Source organism: Rhizophagus irregularis, chromosome 31 (assembly GCF_026210795.1).
Source record: "Rhizophagus irregularis chromosome 31, complete sequence".
In the NCBI taxonomy this organism is placed as follows: Eukaryota; Fungi; Glomeromycota; class Glomeromycetes; order Glomerales; family Glomeraceae; genus Rhizophagus; species Rhizophagus irregularis.
In genome coordinates, this window is record NC_089459.1 from 1,908,392 (window position 1) to 1,924,726 (window position 16,335).

Sequence of the window (16,335 nt, forward strand, 5' to 3'; positions counted from 1 at the left end):
AATATTGACGTAATAATCAAAATTATTTAATAATTGAAATTAGACACGTTAAATTCCATTTGAAAGAATAAAAATTCCTCAAATTCAATTCCACATTTTATAGCAATACTCGATTTAATCTTGTTTAATATATCATCATTAATTTCTAAACTTTTCAAAATTTGTAGTGCAAGATCATTGTTATTTATGAAAGTAAAAAAAGTGGTAACTATGTCCTTGTTACATCTAGTACAAATTTTATTTGGGTCTGCAACAGCAATTGAATCGATTAATAGATTACCAGTAATAGTAATTGGCGATGAAGGTAAATCAAAAACAGTTGTCATGGTTTCGTTCCAGCAGAATACTTTTTCATTCTTGTAGCATATCATATCTCTAATCGCAGGATAAAGGGCGATAGCGTCAAATATAAATTGTAATAATTGATTTCTAGAGAGGTCGGATTCACATCCAACCTTTATAGCTTCAACCATGTTTTCAATTCCTTTATCACTACACCTTGGAGAAGAACAAAGTCTTTCGGAAAAATTTACAAGTGGTTCTTCAAGAATAGGTTTATAATTATTATGTGGATCGGATAAAACTTTTCCTATAATTTTGGGGTCGGTTAAAACTGATACATGAGATAATAAACGTTGGAATGGTATACATTTAAGGAATTCTGGACCAGTTGCAATGTCAAATAAAGTTTTTTGACATTGTGGAACGATTGACCCTATTACAGGGTTAAGTTCTTGAATTGTTTTTTGAGATGAAAGAGCAAACCCTAAGCTTGCTGATGCAATAAGAAGAAGTGTAACAAAGTTAATTTTCTTCATTTTCGTTATTTCGTTAAGGTTCTTAAAAATGAAATTTGTCTTTTTTTTTTTGTTTGTAGAGTATGTAGAGTATATAATCTAATGTTGATCCTAAGAATTTTATTATTGGATTAGAAAGAAACTGCTGAAAAATATATATATATTTTAATATTGATTTTATTAATTTGGACTTATTTTTAATAGAAATTCACCTGATTCATCAACTCAGATTAACATGAAGCCCCTCACTGAATAGTATATTAGTATTAAAATAATCATGATTAATATGCAGCCGATTATTTCTCCGTTCTCCGTATTCAGGGGCCCCTGTATAATAAAGACTTTCTAAACATAACGAATCAGTCTTCAATTGGAACGTTTCTGACTAAAGATCATAAGAGTATCTTACTTAAAAAATTCAAAGTGAATTTATAACCATCTCCATTGAAAAAAACATATTGTATTATTTTAATTAATTTTATTTGGAATTTTGGTGATCTGAAGCTAAATTTTTAAGTAATAAAAATTTTTTCATATGATATTGTATATAAATCTTTTTTTTAAAAAAAAATTTTAGGATATGTTTTAAGGTTTGGATATCTTAATTTTCAAGGTCACCTTATTTTCTTTTTTTTTTTGCGAAGTGACATTATTTTTTTTAATATTGACTAATATATAAAATTTTCTAATACAAATTTATACATAAACCCGTTCATATTATAATTTCGGTCAATGGGATATAATTAGAAAGTTCAGATTTCGAATAGATTTATTTTTCAGAGGTTCCTTAACGTACGCACTGGCCCAAGATTGGGAGTTATGCACTTACACGTGATAACGTTAAACTTAACTTCCCGGCCAGTGCGTACGTTAATATCGTGTAAGTTAAGGATGCTCTATTTTTCAATCTTCCGAAAGATTAATTCCAAATTATTCCAAATTATTCCAAATTAAAAAAATTACATTTCAGAATTATAGGCCAAAGAAAAAGAAATTATTCTAGAAATAGAAAAATATTAAATCAAGTTAGAAAATTAAAATATATTATTAATTAAAAAGTCGAGGGATTAATTATAGCGAGAGAGGTTCAAGCGGTATTCTATACTGTGTAACGTAAATTCGTAAACGCTTTGAGATCGTTCCTAAAATTTGACCAAAATTAGGATGCGAGATGATTTTGCAAAAATTGAGGTGATAAAGAAAATTTAAACAATCAATCTGAAGATTGTATAATGAATTGGAATTCGTATCCGCTATTTGTCGAATACTTAATTCTGATGCTGTGGAATGTAAATGGTCGATAAGTGATCGATAACACTTATTAGTAATAAAATTTACGAAAGCCTGATTATGCAAATGAAAACATAGCTGAGAAAATTATGATAATAATAGTTGAATAACAGATTAATAAAAGTAAGGTTTGTAATAATTAAAAGAAAATTTATACAGTATAAAAATTACTTTTAGCAAAATTTTTAAACGATGGAATAGCCGGTAAAGTAAATGATTGGTCAGAGGTTCAGAATTAAAGGCGGCACTTCAATTACTGTAAGTGTGATTGGTGGAATAACAGTACGAGTACTTTGAATTTTTCTTTTTATAAAAATTTTGCTTATTGAATTTAAATTTAGTAAATTTAGTAAAAATTTTACAATGTATAAGACTAATTTTAACCCAGGGTGATTTAACCTGGGTGAATTTTATATAATTATATAATTTTGCCCAAATTTTCAAAAAAAAATGTAAATTATGATTACAATAAAAAATGAGAGACATTGTCAAAAATATAAGAAAAATTGGTCATTATACTCTATAATATCCAAATAAATAAAATCTATATAAAGTAAAATGAATAATAACATAAATAATTTTCTTTTAAAAAAAAATATTGATGTAAAATATAAATTTTAGGGGTGGGGTGGTTTAACCCAGGTAATTTAACCAAGGGGGCAAGTTATCAAAACTCTTTGTTAAATATCTATTTAATATTGCAATTTGCAAAGTATATAATTTAGAAATAAATTACGTTAGATAATACCTATCAAATTCTGATAATTATATTATTGTTTGGGGCTCAGTTTATTTCACCAACAATTATTTCACTGACAGTCAACTTACCTACAGCGAGTTTCATTCCACCAAAAATCAATTTCACCTGAAATCATTTCATTTTTTTAAAGATCAAAGATAATAATCACAAGATTTTTTTTATTTAATATTCTTTATAACTAATTTTATTAATAAGAGTTAATAGAGTCCTTTATCCATATTATAATTATGTTACATACATTAAGTATTTTTATTTAGTTAACTTATGAAATTTCTATGATATAAAATACATTTTAAAGTACTTACTAGTATTTATAATAATTATTTGTTATTATATTATTACGTTATACAGTATTATTTAAATCATCATTTCACCGAAAAAAGTTGATAAAAAGATTCCAAAATAACGGTTCTAAGATTACGTTCTCGACTTCTCGTTCGATATGTATGAAAATTAATTGTATTGAGTTTAGGAAAATATCAGTTAAATTTCTTTGATTTTTTTTCTCGTTTATATTACTGTTATTTTATGATTTGTAAAAAAAAAAACTTAACTGCTGAAAAATATATGGTTATATTTCTTATTTAACCTATAAAAACGGTAAAATTATAAAGAAAATGTATTTTCCCATAGTAAAACTAAAAAATAATAACACAGGGTGTAAATCATCAATTTATTTATATAAAAATGCTAAGTATATTATATATATTGAAATTCTAAGTAAAAATATATTTAATAAGTATGATAACTGTAAATATAATAAATATAATATATGTGATATATTACTGTATATGATTTATATATATATTTATTTACAAAATTTAATTTTACCGACCTTTCAACTTTCCAAATACCATTTATCCAAAATGTGGTATTGTTTTTTTGACTTAAACATACCAGGTAAGTTTCGAATTTTACAATAATGAAAAATAAACAAGTTGATTCCTGGTATTGCTGGTAATCATATAACTTGTCGCACGCATAAAATTGTACTACGTTGCTACAATACATTCGGTTAGAGATTATAATACGAATTTGTATCTCTGGCTAAACCTTGATAAATTTTCTTAACATCGGGTGCTTCAGAATCCCAGTTTACTGAAGTTATACTACGAAAATAATCATGAGAAATCGGTAATATATTATTATTAATCTGCATATGAAAGATTGTTGTTGTTCTATATATATTAAATGCGTTAAATTTTCTACGTGGTCTACGTTGTCTATTAATCGTTAATAATCTAACGATATCCTGAATCGTTATAAGAGGCGGAAAAGGCGGACGAATAGCTGCCCGAATTTGAACTCCGTAGTTCATTATGAAGATATGCGAATAGATATAATATTAAAAACGTAATCTTTTTTTCTTTAAAAAAAAAAAGAAAAAGAATTGTATTGATTTGTTTAACTACGAACACGTATATTTATACTCATTTAATTAGATCTAACTTAAATAAAAACTGAACAAATGCGTCAAATGCGTCCAATTGTCACACAATCGTCGGGGAATGATAATGAAACAAACCATTGTTATTTCTTTTTTTAATATGTAAATTAATGTAAATTATAAACAATAATTACTTAATCATGTTAAAATATTTCGTAATTAAGTGTAAAAAAAAACACGCATTTACTGAAAAAATTATTATTAATTTTCTCAATTGACACGCTCATCATCTCTTTTGAATTTTGTATTTCCATAACAATAATTAAATTGATCACGGTAATCAAACACTCTTTTCCTTTTTCTTAAGCACTTTACCAAATATTACTTTTAGGTACGGGTTTACTTAATTTCCAATCGATTTTCTGACCACGTGTTTATTCTAGAGATTTCTAATCTAATAGAACTTGTTCTATCTAACGAAAGTTTTTCCGAGATACAACGGTCATCATCCACATTAATAATCACGGAAATCTTCTATCTTTATATCTACTATTACAAAATTTAACATTCATTTGCGGGTAAATTCGGAGAAAATTTACGACTGGAAAATTTTTTGTTATCGTACAGAGACACACTTATCTTTACACGTAATAGTTTCTTTTAAAACATGTGTTTATCTTTCACACATAGATACTAAATAGATCCACTTAAAAGGCTGTGGGGATACAGTATTATTAAGAAATAACATACGATATGAATGTTCTTTCAAAGGGTGTAGGAATTAAAATGTTTGTTGTACAGTCACCGAGTACAGTGCATTTTCATGAAGATCTAAACATAATTAGTGTGACAATGAAATTCCTATTTTTACCCGGAATTAGATTTCCGTCAATTTCCGGGTCCTTATCATAATATTCATAAGAATTAAATGTTCATTTAAGTAAATTATCAATAAAATCAAATTTTTAATAGTAAACATTTAATATACACGGAAAAGTGTTATCAAATTAAGTTGATTATTAGAAGATGAGGTAAAATGATCCTTTATCGATAAAGAATAAGAATTTTGGATTTCTACCGGAGTTAGAATTCCGTGCATTTAACTTTACTATTTCAATTTAAGAAATTCTGACTAAGATGTGTTTATTTTGGTTAAATTACAAAGTAGCCTTGCATTTATGTAACATCACGAGGACTGATAATGATTCATTGGAACTATAACTTAAATAGTTTCGGAATAAGTGAATAAGTGGTCCGTGTTTGTATTACGCTGCAATCTTTCACTTTTTGTAACATCAAATATCTTTATACGATTTTTCCCGATTTACAATAGAAATTTTCACTTACGATAGTAAATTCATATGAATATCCCATCTGCTATTATAAAAATGTCAAATTTTCAAAATCACTACTTTTTTTTTCTTTTATTACATTTTTTTTAAATTTTTTTTTTTTTTTTTTTTACAGATGGAGAGAATATGTTTTAAAAAGAAAGAAAATAAAAAATACAAGAATAAATAAAATAAATAAAAAAAAATTATAAACATAGAAAATCTAGAAATCAATTTTTTTTTTAAAAAAAAAATTATATATAATAATTACAGCGAAGTGTTATCTAGAAAGTTCAAAAACTAACTTGATAAAATTATTAACATTAAAAGAAAGAAGGATAATAAAAAAAGAAAAGAAAAGGAAATTTGAAATATATATTGTTATGTAAATGAGAATTATAAAAAAAAAAAATCAATGTATTTACCGGCGACGATAACCCAAAAATGCTTATACACTATTTAAATAAAATTAAAAAAAAAAATATTATATAACAATTGTTCATTATCTGTTACCAAAAATCAACACTCCCATTGCTTTAATTAGTTCCTGGGTGCGTCTATTTTTTTCTTCTAATTCTTTGTACCGTTCCAAAAGATAATAATTATTATTAAATTGTGAAAAGGTGGTGTTATCAGCAAGACAATTAGGATATCCATTAGCAGGAGAATTTAAAGGCATAAATATATCATCAAAATAATTTTCAGGGTTATTGAAATTATACTCTTGAGGAATTGGTTGAATTCCTTGAATTCCTCTAGTAAGGTCAAAATCATAATGAGGATTATCTCTAACACCAATAAAAGAGCTGGAGGTAACAATTTCTAATTCCTTCAATTTCTCGCGAATAGCATAGAAATTGGCATTTATGATTGATCTAAGATTTACACGAAATTTTTCAATGTCTTCAGGATTGGTCAAATTAAATGTTTTATAATTATTTATCATATCTATAAGCGAATTAAAAGAGTCAATAATTGTTTCTTTAAGGCTACAATTTTGATGAAAATTTAGGTTATTTGGAATAGGTGAGGTATCGAAAGAAGAATACAAGTCGTAGGGACTAAATAGTGGTAAATTTAATTGTTGTTGCTGTTGAGTTTGTTGAGTTTGTTGAGTTTGTTGAATTTGTTGGTTTTGTTGAGTTAAGGAATTAAATGAAGTAATTTCAAATGGAGTTGAAACGGGTGAGTTTTCCGTTGCTATCTCATTGTTCGTTGTTGATGAAGTGGTACCAACTTCAGTTTCAGTGTTATCACATTTATTATGATAAATGAATATACGTGATTTATTGATTTCTCTATATCTCTGTTTAGCTTGAGTGGATAATCGTTTATAAAACTCTCTTACTTCCGGTTTTTCGTTCTTCCATTTGTTTGAAACAAATCCAGAAACTTCAGCTAAATTTAATTTAGTACACTCTGTTTTAAGGTATTCAACCCATAAGATTCTATAGATAAGAAAACAATTTGGAATTTTCCCGGGTTTTGAAGGATTATTCTTTCGTAGTTTTTCCAGCAAACCATCTACACTCAAATCTGGTGGGTATTTTAGCTTCAAATCACTTTTTAAAGAATTTTTTACTTTAGGCATAATTCCTGATTTATTAATATGAGTGAGGATATACTGTAATTAGAAAAAAAAAACAAAATGAATTGAAAAACTGCGCAATAAATTGTACAGGGTATGTTATGTTATGTTACTCGAAACAACCGAGAGGAACAAAAATTTACTAAGACGTCTATATATATATGTTTTCTGACCAAATTTGCAATTTAATCAGAATTTATTATTTTTTACCATTCATATCACAAGATCAAACATAACTTACTTTTGCATAAGATCTTTGGTAGCACGATTTTACCTTTATAGATGATTAAGTAAACTTTTTTCGTGTTCCCACCAATCTCCGATTTATTCCGGGTTGTACAGTACATGAAAAAAAAAAAAGTTCGCATCCCAAATTCACTTTCCTTTCAAAAAGATTATTTAGGTCAATTCTTTGGTTTCTTATTTTTTTAAAATAGAGAATTACGAAATAATAAAAAAATATATATACTATATGTAATATATAACATAATATAATAATATATCCATTAATATTATTAAAATTTTTAAATTTTTTTCGATCATTAACAATATAAAATGATTAACCTAATATAGCATTATATAATAGAAAAAATTTTGTGGTCGGAAAATTTTCTGATTTCACCAATAATTTTATCAGAAAAAAAATTTTTTTTTACTTTATTTGAAAAGAGCCGTCCCTTGCCAGCAAAAAATCTTATAACTGCTATATCACGGGTTCGGAAATTGGTTCGGTTCCAAAAAAAAACTTTTCGGTTTTTTTTTGTCATATGATCAAAAAATTCAAGTCTTGGCGTCCAAATAAGGTTTAAACATGACATTTTTTGCACGTTATAAAAATTCAAAAAGTTTAAAGTATGACAAAACGTTTTCTTTGTTTAAAGAATCTATAGATTATATAACAAAGAACTCATAAATTCTTCAGTATCGTCGGATCTAATCATATTAGAGATTCTTAATTTATAATTTCATTTACAATTTTGATTTTTTTATTGCATTATTTATACGTCAAATGTTTACGTGAATGAAAATTTTTATATATTGTACCACATAAAAAATCAGGTTCAAAAAAAAAAATTTTTTTTAAAATAAATAAATAGCGGAAAATAAATTACAATGGTCCGAAGTCATGAAAATCATTACAATTATTTATAATTGATAAAATTAGTCACGTTCCAAATATTTGTTTTTTTTAAAAAAAAATATTGAAATTTTGCAATACAATAATAATACAAACCAATATAACCCATACCATTATGAAGTATATATAAAGAGTAAATTTTTTATGTTTAATAAAAATATTTAAAAAAGATCGGAATTTTTTGATCCGATAAGATAAACAAAAATGGTAACATCACAACTATCTTTACAAAATCTTTCGGACCGAAAAATAAATTTTTTTTGAATTTCCCAGACTTTTTTTTAAAAAAACTGTTGTTGTTATACAAGGATACGAATAACCCTATCATTCCCCGTATAAATTAAAAAGTTCAGGTGATGATCGTCAAAATTTTGGTCCCAAGATCAATTTGTTTTTAAAAACATAATAATTTGAAAAATTTAAAATATGGTTGGTACTCACTAATTATGGCAAGTTAAGTCTATTAATTGCTATTTTACTCATTAAAAAATGTGCAAATGTGCTATCTGAGTGTTATCTAAGTTTTATCTGAGTTTTATCTGAGTTTTATCCGAGTGTTATCTGAGTGTTATCCGTTATAATAATAGATAACCCTTTAAAATATACATTAGATTATTTAATAAAAAAAAATTTTTTTTTTTTTCTTTCGGAATTTCTTTTGCTTTCAAATTCGTTCTCTTTTTTCTTTCTTATGCACGAATAAAATCATGGGATGCATTATTTTTGTTTACTATTGTACCTTATGACTATTACAAACCTTCATGTGATCCCTATATAGCTTTTTCGGGGGGCCCCAGCACTAGCGTTTTCTAGAAAAGTCTATCAGGCCTTTTTTAGAAACATGCGATTTCGAATCATTACTCGCCACACTTACGTATTAAAACTAGTTAGCCAAAATAGGAAATTCCATGATTTTAATATAACCGCGCAGTAACACGCCATACATACGCCACATATCATCATAATGTATGATTTATAATCTTTCATGAATATATAAGAAACGATTTCAAATCGTTTGATTATTTCGGGGAATAAGAATTTATAATAATAATTAGCAAAAGGATTAGCTCGTAATTTTTAGCGGTATATCTTTTTACCCGGCAGCACACCCTAAAGTTTAAAAAAAGTACAAAAACTCCCTGTTTCGCCTCTTCATAATTCATTCAATTAATTTAATGAATTTAATCATGGAACCAGAAATAGATCGAAAAAGAGAACATATTTTCTTAGATTCTAGTGATCCATCAATGCCAAATCAAGTATTCTTGGATGATCCCATTTCTCCATCAATTGTAAAACTTCCATTTCCACCACATATTGATCCATACAAATTAATAACTGATAGAAAACAAGATGGTGGAATGAGTCGAATACCTGCAAGAACTCCTAATGCATTTATCCTTTATCGTAAAATATTTATTGAAAGTGCTCGTAAAGAAGGTTATCATTTACCAATGACTGTTATCTCTTCTATGGCTTCAAAATCTTGGAAACATGAACCTGATAATGTTAAAGAAGAATATAAAAAAATTTCTAAACAAGCTTTTGAAATAAGAAAACAATTGATTCCTAAAACTAGTAGAAAAAAGAAAAGAGAGAAATGGAATTTTGTTTCTTTCTCAAATAAGTCAAATTTAAACGACAGTTCAAATAAAATAGAAATGAAAACTTTTGTGGATAATCAAAGTAAAGATATTCAACAACAAAAAGATTTAAGTGAAAATATGGATTCTTTTAAGCCTAATTTGGAAACAGCAAATCCACTCCCATATGCTGATTCATTGCCAAATAATGTTAATGAAGAAAACGGTTCATATACAAAGGAGCAATTGAATTATCAAATTGATAACCAAAAACCGATAAATTCGATAAATTACACAAACTGGGCCCATAATTCATATAATAATAACAAGGACATTGGATTCGAATCATTATCTCATGGTAATAATGTTACCAACGTATATGATATAAATCAGTACCAGTTATATAATGATGATGGTACAAATTCTCATTCTGCGGACAATTCATTACATTATAATTTTCAACCTTATTATAATAATATGTATAATATGTAAAAAAAAAAGGAAAAAAAAATTTTAAACGTATATAAACATTATTATTATAGATTATTAATTTTATCTCTATAAATTATATATTATTTAACAAGTCTAGCTAGTATTTTATTTACTTCGTACATATAAAAAAAAAGCAACGTTACAGTATAGTGAAATAAAGAAACGTGGCGCAGATGCTTACACGTGATGAAGCTTACCGTTTATTCATTTGTGCTTGTGTATGAATAGGCGATATATTTTGATGGTAAGCATGCGTCATTACTAAATAATTGCAAAGTAAATCAATCAAAAAATAGATTCATTAAAATTTAATCTTCCTATATCGTACAGAAATTATCTTACCGGTATACTGCATATTCTTCATAATTTAGAACAGCTCCGCCATGAGGACATTTTCCTAAGGTTATGTAATAATAGTGAGATGAAGTAAAATTTAACATAACATCAACGATTCATGTGATTAATACTTTACCTACACGTCCCCATGTAGAATCGTGCCCAGCCGGTGGAGAACGACAATTTTGTGAGACTCGATCCGGTTGCCATGTATTACCAAGTACAACCTAAAAAAAAAATAAATAAAATATTCGCTCGATATATATTATTAAAAAATTAAATTATTTGTATGTCACAACTCGCAAGTTAATTTTATACCTTTGTCATGAACATCATTCTGCAAGTGCGTCCAGCTTCCGTAGGTAATGGTTTGGCCTTTAACAAAGCAAATTATTAAAAATCAAGTTATAAAACAACACGAGTTAAAAATTATGTACTCACACCACCGTGTCCATAAAAATGCGCTTTCGAGGAGTATGGTGTAAAATAAATTCCCTGGCCAAGGCGTTGAAAAGATCGTCCTTGTTTATTTATTCCCACCTTAATAATCGAAAAAAAGTTATTGAAAAAAAAAAATGTTTTAAAAGAAAATGTCAAATTTGTGATTTTGCTGATAGACATTTACCTTGTCAAGTTTGAAAGAGTTCATGAGAATTCCACACCCAGCACAATTTGAGGATTTGCAAAGTTCTCTTAATGCATCATAAATTACAGCGCAGTTGTGATCTGTGCCATGATATAAAATTCGCTCGTCTCCTTCTTTTAGACCTTGCGACTTAAACTTTCCACGAGATTCAACAGTGGATCGATATGACTTATAGTTATTAACGATTGATTTCGGTAAAATTATACTAAAAATCGCTTCCACTCTCAATCCTATCGTATTTTTAATAAGGAAATCGATATAAAAGTACAATTAACAACATAATATCATTATTAATATACTTTTATTCTTCAGATCAGATTACCCTGCGTGTTTGGCTTTACCCAATCGCCCAAAAATTTATTTTCAATATCACTAAACTCGGTACTTTTTCTTGGAATTTCTATAAGATGAGTTGTATCCTCTGATGATTTGATTTGAATTGTACTTGAAAGATTACCGGCTGTAATAAAAATCATTTATTTTAAATAAAAGTTCGTAGAAAATAAAAAAAATAACGTAAATTTTATTCCTTACAACTTAATTCTTTCAAATGAATAACACATAAATTAAAATCTTCACATTCAATTTTATTATTACATGTAATTAAACAACATTGAGCCATTTTTTTTTGTTTCTTGAAATAAAGATACTTTTTTTTTTGTAGGAATTTTTTTCAATTTCATAAGACGAGGGAGAAATTTAATTAATTAACCTTTATATTTCAAAGAAAAAAAAATTGTAAAAATTTCGCATATTTTACATCACTTTATTGGATCAAACATGTGAAAAGAAAAGAAAATTCCGATTGATAGATACAAAAAAATATTGTTTTTTTCATGTAAATAATAACAATAATACTTAGTAATAATAACATTAAAAAATTCAATTTATGCTCTTAAAAGGTAAATTCTTCTATTATATAACATTTTTTTGATTATAATTGGTTAGCTTTTTTTCTATGGACAATCAATTACATCTATTATATTACATTGAAGGTTAATATTTGTTTATTTTTATTTATTATTTTTTATTTTATATAATTATTTGTAATGTTATTCCTTGAAAGAGAATAGACTCAATAGATTCCTTTATTCATTTTATGAGATTTTTTATGAGATTTTGTGATCGTACCTTTTCGATTACAGAATCAAAGATTAGTAATAAAAAAAAGTATCATAGACTAAGAACCAGTCGATCCCCCTGTTGCGTCATTTATTCATCATATTTTATTTGAAGAACAATTGTTTTTTTTTTTAAATACAAGTTTTTTTTTAAAATCTTCCAAAAAAATGCATGAAAAGATGGAGAATAAAAGGAAGTTTGAAATATTTCTTGGAGAAACTTATAATCATCCGAGAAAATCAATGAGACTTAAAAGTAAACCCTTTTCTCGTCTTTCACAAGATGACTATTTACAAAAAGAAATCGATAAAAATAAATGCGAAGAAACGTATGTTTCGACTAATAATTATGATAGCAATAATAACAACAAAGATGTAGCGCAGCAGTCAATTAATAATGAAGCATCAAGTACTGAGAATAAAAATGAACAAGGGCCTGTTTTTTCGAGGTATCGCAGGGATAAAAGCCGACCTAAAAAGTCTAAATCTAGAAAATCTAACACAATCATAGATCAAGTAGAATATTCAAACTCATGCGATTGTCAATTGCTTGTTTCTTCACTTCCATGCGATTGCTCAAAATCAACAAAGAATCAAAATGAAAAGTTCGATTATGAAATGATTATTAAAGAAGATATCCCTGACAAAAATCCACCAATAAAAGCGAAAAAACAAGGCATAATAAAAAAAGTTAAGAAAGTCACAAAAGCTATTTATAATTATTGTAGCTACGTGATTTATGGCTATGAAAGTGACGAGCAAAGTGATGATGATTTGTCCAATCTAACAAATTCAGCTTCATCATGTTGGGAAAATGCATTTAATAAGTTTCCTTTTTTAAAACAATTCGATCCACTAGCACCTAAAAATCCGATACCTTCAGTAATTTATCCTTATTCAAGCACACTCACCAACGAACCCTCAAATTCAACAGAAGCTCTTTGTACAAAATGTGGATTGCATTATGTTTCAAGTAATATTTTGAACGGTACAAATTCGCACAATAACAATATTCGGGAAGGTAATAATAATCGACATGATTTCTTACCCGTGGAAAGTGTTTCTCGACACATGGCACCACAATCTTCCCCAAAATCATTACATCTGCTCGTAATGTTTATAGCGTTTGATTGTAATATTGGGCCACCGAATTTCGACAATTGTCATTCATTACGCTATCATCCTATCTTGCGTCGTTTTGGAAAACCTATAATAGACGAATTTAATGCATTAAATTTTGTTCATGATTCGATAATGAATTGCTGGGCAAATTCATGGAAGGTTGCACTGGTTGTTTTGGGCGAAGTTAAAGAATTGAATCGCTTTTTTATGGAAATTCGTAAAATATTCAAGAGTGAAATTTTAGATATTATTTTCATTCAACCTTCAGAATCTTCATATTCGCTTTCTTTCCCTAAATATTTTAATCAATTGGATATTAGCGTAGCTAAAAATTCTTATACAACAAGTTGGATGGAAAAATATGGCAAGATAATGGATAATGTAATTCAAAAGGTAATTTTTTCTTTCGAAAGTTGAATTTCTTTTAATACAATTTACATTTCTTATTTCATTGTCCTAAATACTAATTAGGCATATCGTGATGAAGACAAGATATACTTTTACAATAAAGATGAACCGTATTACGAGTTTACTAATTTTTATAGAGCCCCGATCCGGAAAGATTTCGAAGAATGGCCGACGACTGAACATTATTGTAAGTAAATATGTAGAGATATTTTCGTAATTCGTGATTTGGCAATAATTTCATTCTGATATCTATGTATATTTAGTCCAAGCCGCGAAGTTCAAAGATAGATATATTCGCAATAACATTCGTTTCGCTTATACAGCTCGTGAAGCTTTCACTATCGCACGGAAAAATGATTTTCGGAAGCGTGAAGACTGGGAATCGCCTATACCACCAGATAATGTGATTTTTAAGGAAGGCATAATGAAAGAAGCACTATGGCTAAAATTTACGCAACATGAAAATTTGAAATATAAATTACTTTCAACAGGCAAAGTTAAAATTTTCGAGCATACAGAAAACGATCGATATTGGGGTGACGGAGGAAAGAATCAAAATGGTCGTAATAGGTTAGGAATTATGTTACAAGAACTCAGGGAAATGTTAATGGAACATGAAAAAGCTAAATTGATAAAAAAATATAATTCTGATCAATATCAAAAGTGGTTTTTATCCGAATTGAAGGAACTGAAACAATTTGATGATTTAATTGCATTTGATGATTCTGACTGAATATTTAAAATAAAAACTTTCCAAAAATCAAATTTATAAATTTCAAAAAATTTTCTTCTTGTGAACAATGTACATAATGATGGAGTGTTTTCGATGATTGTAATTCAGCCCGGCACTATAAAAAATTATCATTCAAATGCAAATTTCCAATTTGGATATCTCATAGACTTCATACAGTTGCATCAGAGTACTGACTGGCATTATTAGCATGAAAGCACATGATAAAACATCTAGCGAGGATGATATCAAAAAAGGATACATTTCTAGTAATCAATTACAATCTATACGATATAATCGATATTTAGGGGATGGCAATTTGTTTAATTAGTAATATAACTAAAGCTGAAACGGGTATTTGACTAGAATAGAATTTTGATTCGAATTTTTGTCTGAATAAATCACGACAAATTTGGTTATATATTAAGCTGAAGTATATAGATTAAATCATCGCGATATTTATTTACTCTATATATATTGTTTCAAGTACTTATTTGTAACTTCCTAAATTACAAATTTAACGATACTAAATTCTATTAATAAAATAAAAATGAATATCTTTTCATATAATTCACGATATAATGTAGGTCTAACGATTCGTTACAAAATCTCCTTTATTTATTAGGTTATCTGAACTCTGAAATCCGATTTAAATAGAATTGTTAGATTTATGATCGTTAATGATGGTAATGATATTAAACAATTGTTAGGAGAAATACATGCAAAAAAATTGTATGTTATTGTATCGAGGAAGAAGAATCAAATAAATTATTAGTATCGTGTGGCATCATTCTATTGGATATAGAAGTTGTGCTTTAGATATTTTATCCATCATTTAATGAATTTTATTAAGCAAAAAATAATTTTATAAAGAATCTTCTAACGAATTATAATCTAAAATTACAATCTACGAAATCATTTTATAAACGATAGAAAAAATATATTATAACAAGCTCTCATCCTTGTCTTTAATCAAAGCAGCATTTAAAGAATTCATCCTACCAAATTTCAATTAAAAAGAATTATTAAAAATTATTGAATAGACCTTTCGATATATTCTATCACAGCTGAAGAATTAAAAAGTCCACTTAGACAAAGTAAACACCATAAAACTACAATTATTTCAATTATTTCATTATTTGCTTATCATCATTTAATACTCGCTAGTAATCAAGGTAATAATATGTCACCATCTGATACCATTAGATTAGATACTTGCATTAATACAAGACCATATTCCACGCCAGAATTACCTTGGACTGAGAAAGGAGCTTTATGTGTCTGAAAGTTATTTAAATAGTAATACCCGATAATTATCCGGAATTAGATTTTGGAAGATGAGCAAAGAATTTAGGGAACAACTAATAAACTCTAATATTTCTGATCCTATTAAAAAATTAGGAATGATAAAATTGTTTCTTAGCGATCGAAAAGTTTTATGAAGAAAAAAATCAATGATGGATTATGAGTATAGGTAATATCGGCGAATTTCAAAATATCATCAGGAAATTATTCCGATAATGAATGGAAAATCATTTACACTTGTAAGCGGTTCTGTAAGTCATGTACAGGTGGTAGAATTTGGCGAGAGAACACTGAGGGAACA

At 27.2% G+C, this 16,335-nt stretch overlaps 6 protein-coding genes across 7 annotated transcripts; 2 read left to right on the forward strand and 4 right to left on the reverse strand.

Annotated features, from left to right (window-relative positions):
- Window positions 1-26: 26 nt before the first annotated feature.
- Window positions 27-818, reverse strand: OCT59_022525 (uncharacterized protein; the record flags this gene model as incomplete). The annotated part of the gene is made up of 1 exon (XM_025325421.1): window positions 27-818. One exon carries the CDS (start codon window positions 816-818, stop codon window positions 27-29), a length of 792 nt encoding a protein of 263 aa, XP_025181288.1.
- Window positions 819-3,862: 3,044 nt separating this feature from the next.
- OCT59_022526 (uncharacterized protein) lies at window positions 3,863-4,165 on the reverse strand (the record flags this gene model as incomplete). The annotated part of the gene is made up of 1 exon (XM_025325420.1): window positions 3,863-4,165. One exon carries the CDS (start codon window positions 4,163-4,165, stop codon window positions 3,863-3,865), a length of 303 nt encoding a protein of 100 aa, XP_025181287.1.
- A 1,902-nt stretch (window positions 4,166-6,067) lies between these two features.
- OCT59_022527 (uncharacterized protein) lies at window positions 6,068-7,156 on the reverse strand (the record flags this gene model as incomplete). The annotated part of the gene is made up of 1 exon (XM_066144833.1): window positions 6,068-7,156. One exon carries the CDS (start codon window positions 7,154-7,156, stop codon window positions 6,068-6,070), a length of 1,089 nt encoding a protein of 362 aa, XP_066006256.1.
- A 2,296-nt stretch (window positions 7,157-9,452) lies between these two features.
- OCT59_022528 (uncharacterized protein) lies at window positions 9,453-10,931 on the forward strand. The gene is made up of 2 exons (XM_025330257.2): window positions 9,453-10,610; window positions 10,738-10,931. The coding sequence occupies exon 1, from the start codon at window positions 9,467-9,469 to the stop codon at window positions 10,364-10,366; it is 900 nt and encodes a 299-aa protein (XP_025181285.1). The 5' UTR covers window positions 9,453-9,466; the 3' UTR covers window positions 10,367-10,610; window positions 10,738-10,931.
- Window positions 10,388-12,071, reverse strand: OCT59_022529 (uncharacterized protein). The gene is made up of 8 exons (XM_025316154.2): window positions 11,883-12,071; window positions 11,671-11,808; window positions 11,328-11,578; window positions 11,144-11,242; window positions 11,021-11,077; window positions 10,839-10,929; window positions 10,709-10,763; window positions 10,388-10,627 (listed from the first exon to the last, which is right to left on the reverse strand). Exons 1-8 carry the CDS (start codon window positions 11,968-11,970, stop codon window positions 10,567-10,569), a joined length of 840 nt encoding a protein of 279 aa, XP_025181284.1. The 5' UTR covers window positions 11,971-12,071; the 3' UTR covers window positions 10,388-10,566.
- Window positions 12,072-12,637: 566 nt separating this feature from the next.
- OCT59_022530 (uncharacterized protein) lies at window positions 12,638-15,306 on the forward strand (the record flags this gene model as incomplete). 2 transcript variants are annotated; one of them, XM_066144834.1, is made up of 3 exons in its annotated part: window positions 12,638-13,984; window positions 14,063-14,186; window positions 14,263-15,306. In XM_066144834.1, the coding sequence occupies 3 exons, from the start codon at window positions 12,638-12,640 to the stop codon at window positions 14,730-14,732; spliced, it is 1,941 nt and encodes a 646-aa protein (XP_066006257.1). In that variant the 3' UTR covers window positions 14,733-15,306. The 2 variants fall into 2 exon arrangements, with proteins under 2 accessions (XP_066006257.1, XP_066006258.1); XM_066144835.1 differs by having other exon boundaries at window positions 12,638-14,186.
- Between the last annotated feature and the right edge of the window lie 1,029 nt (window positions 15,307-16,335).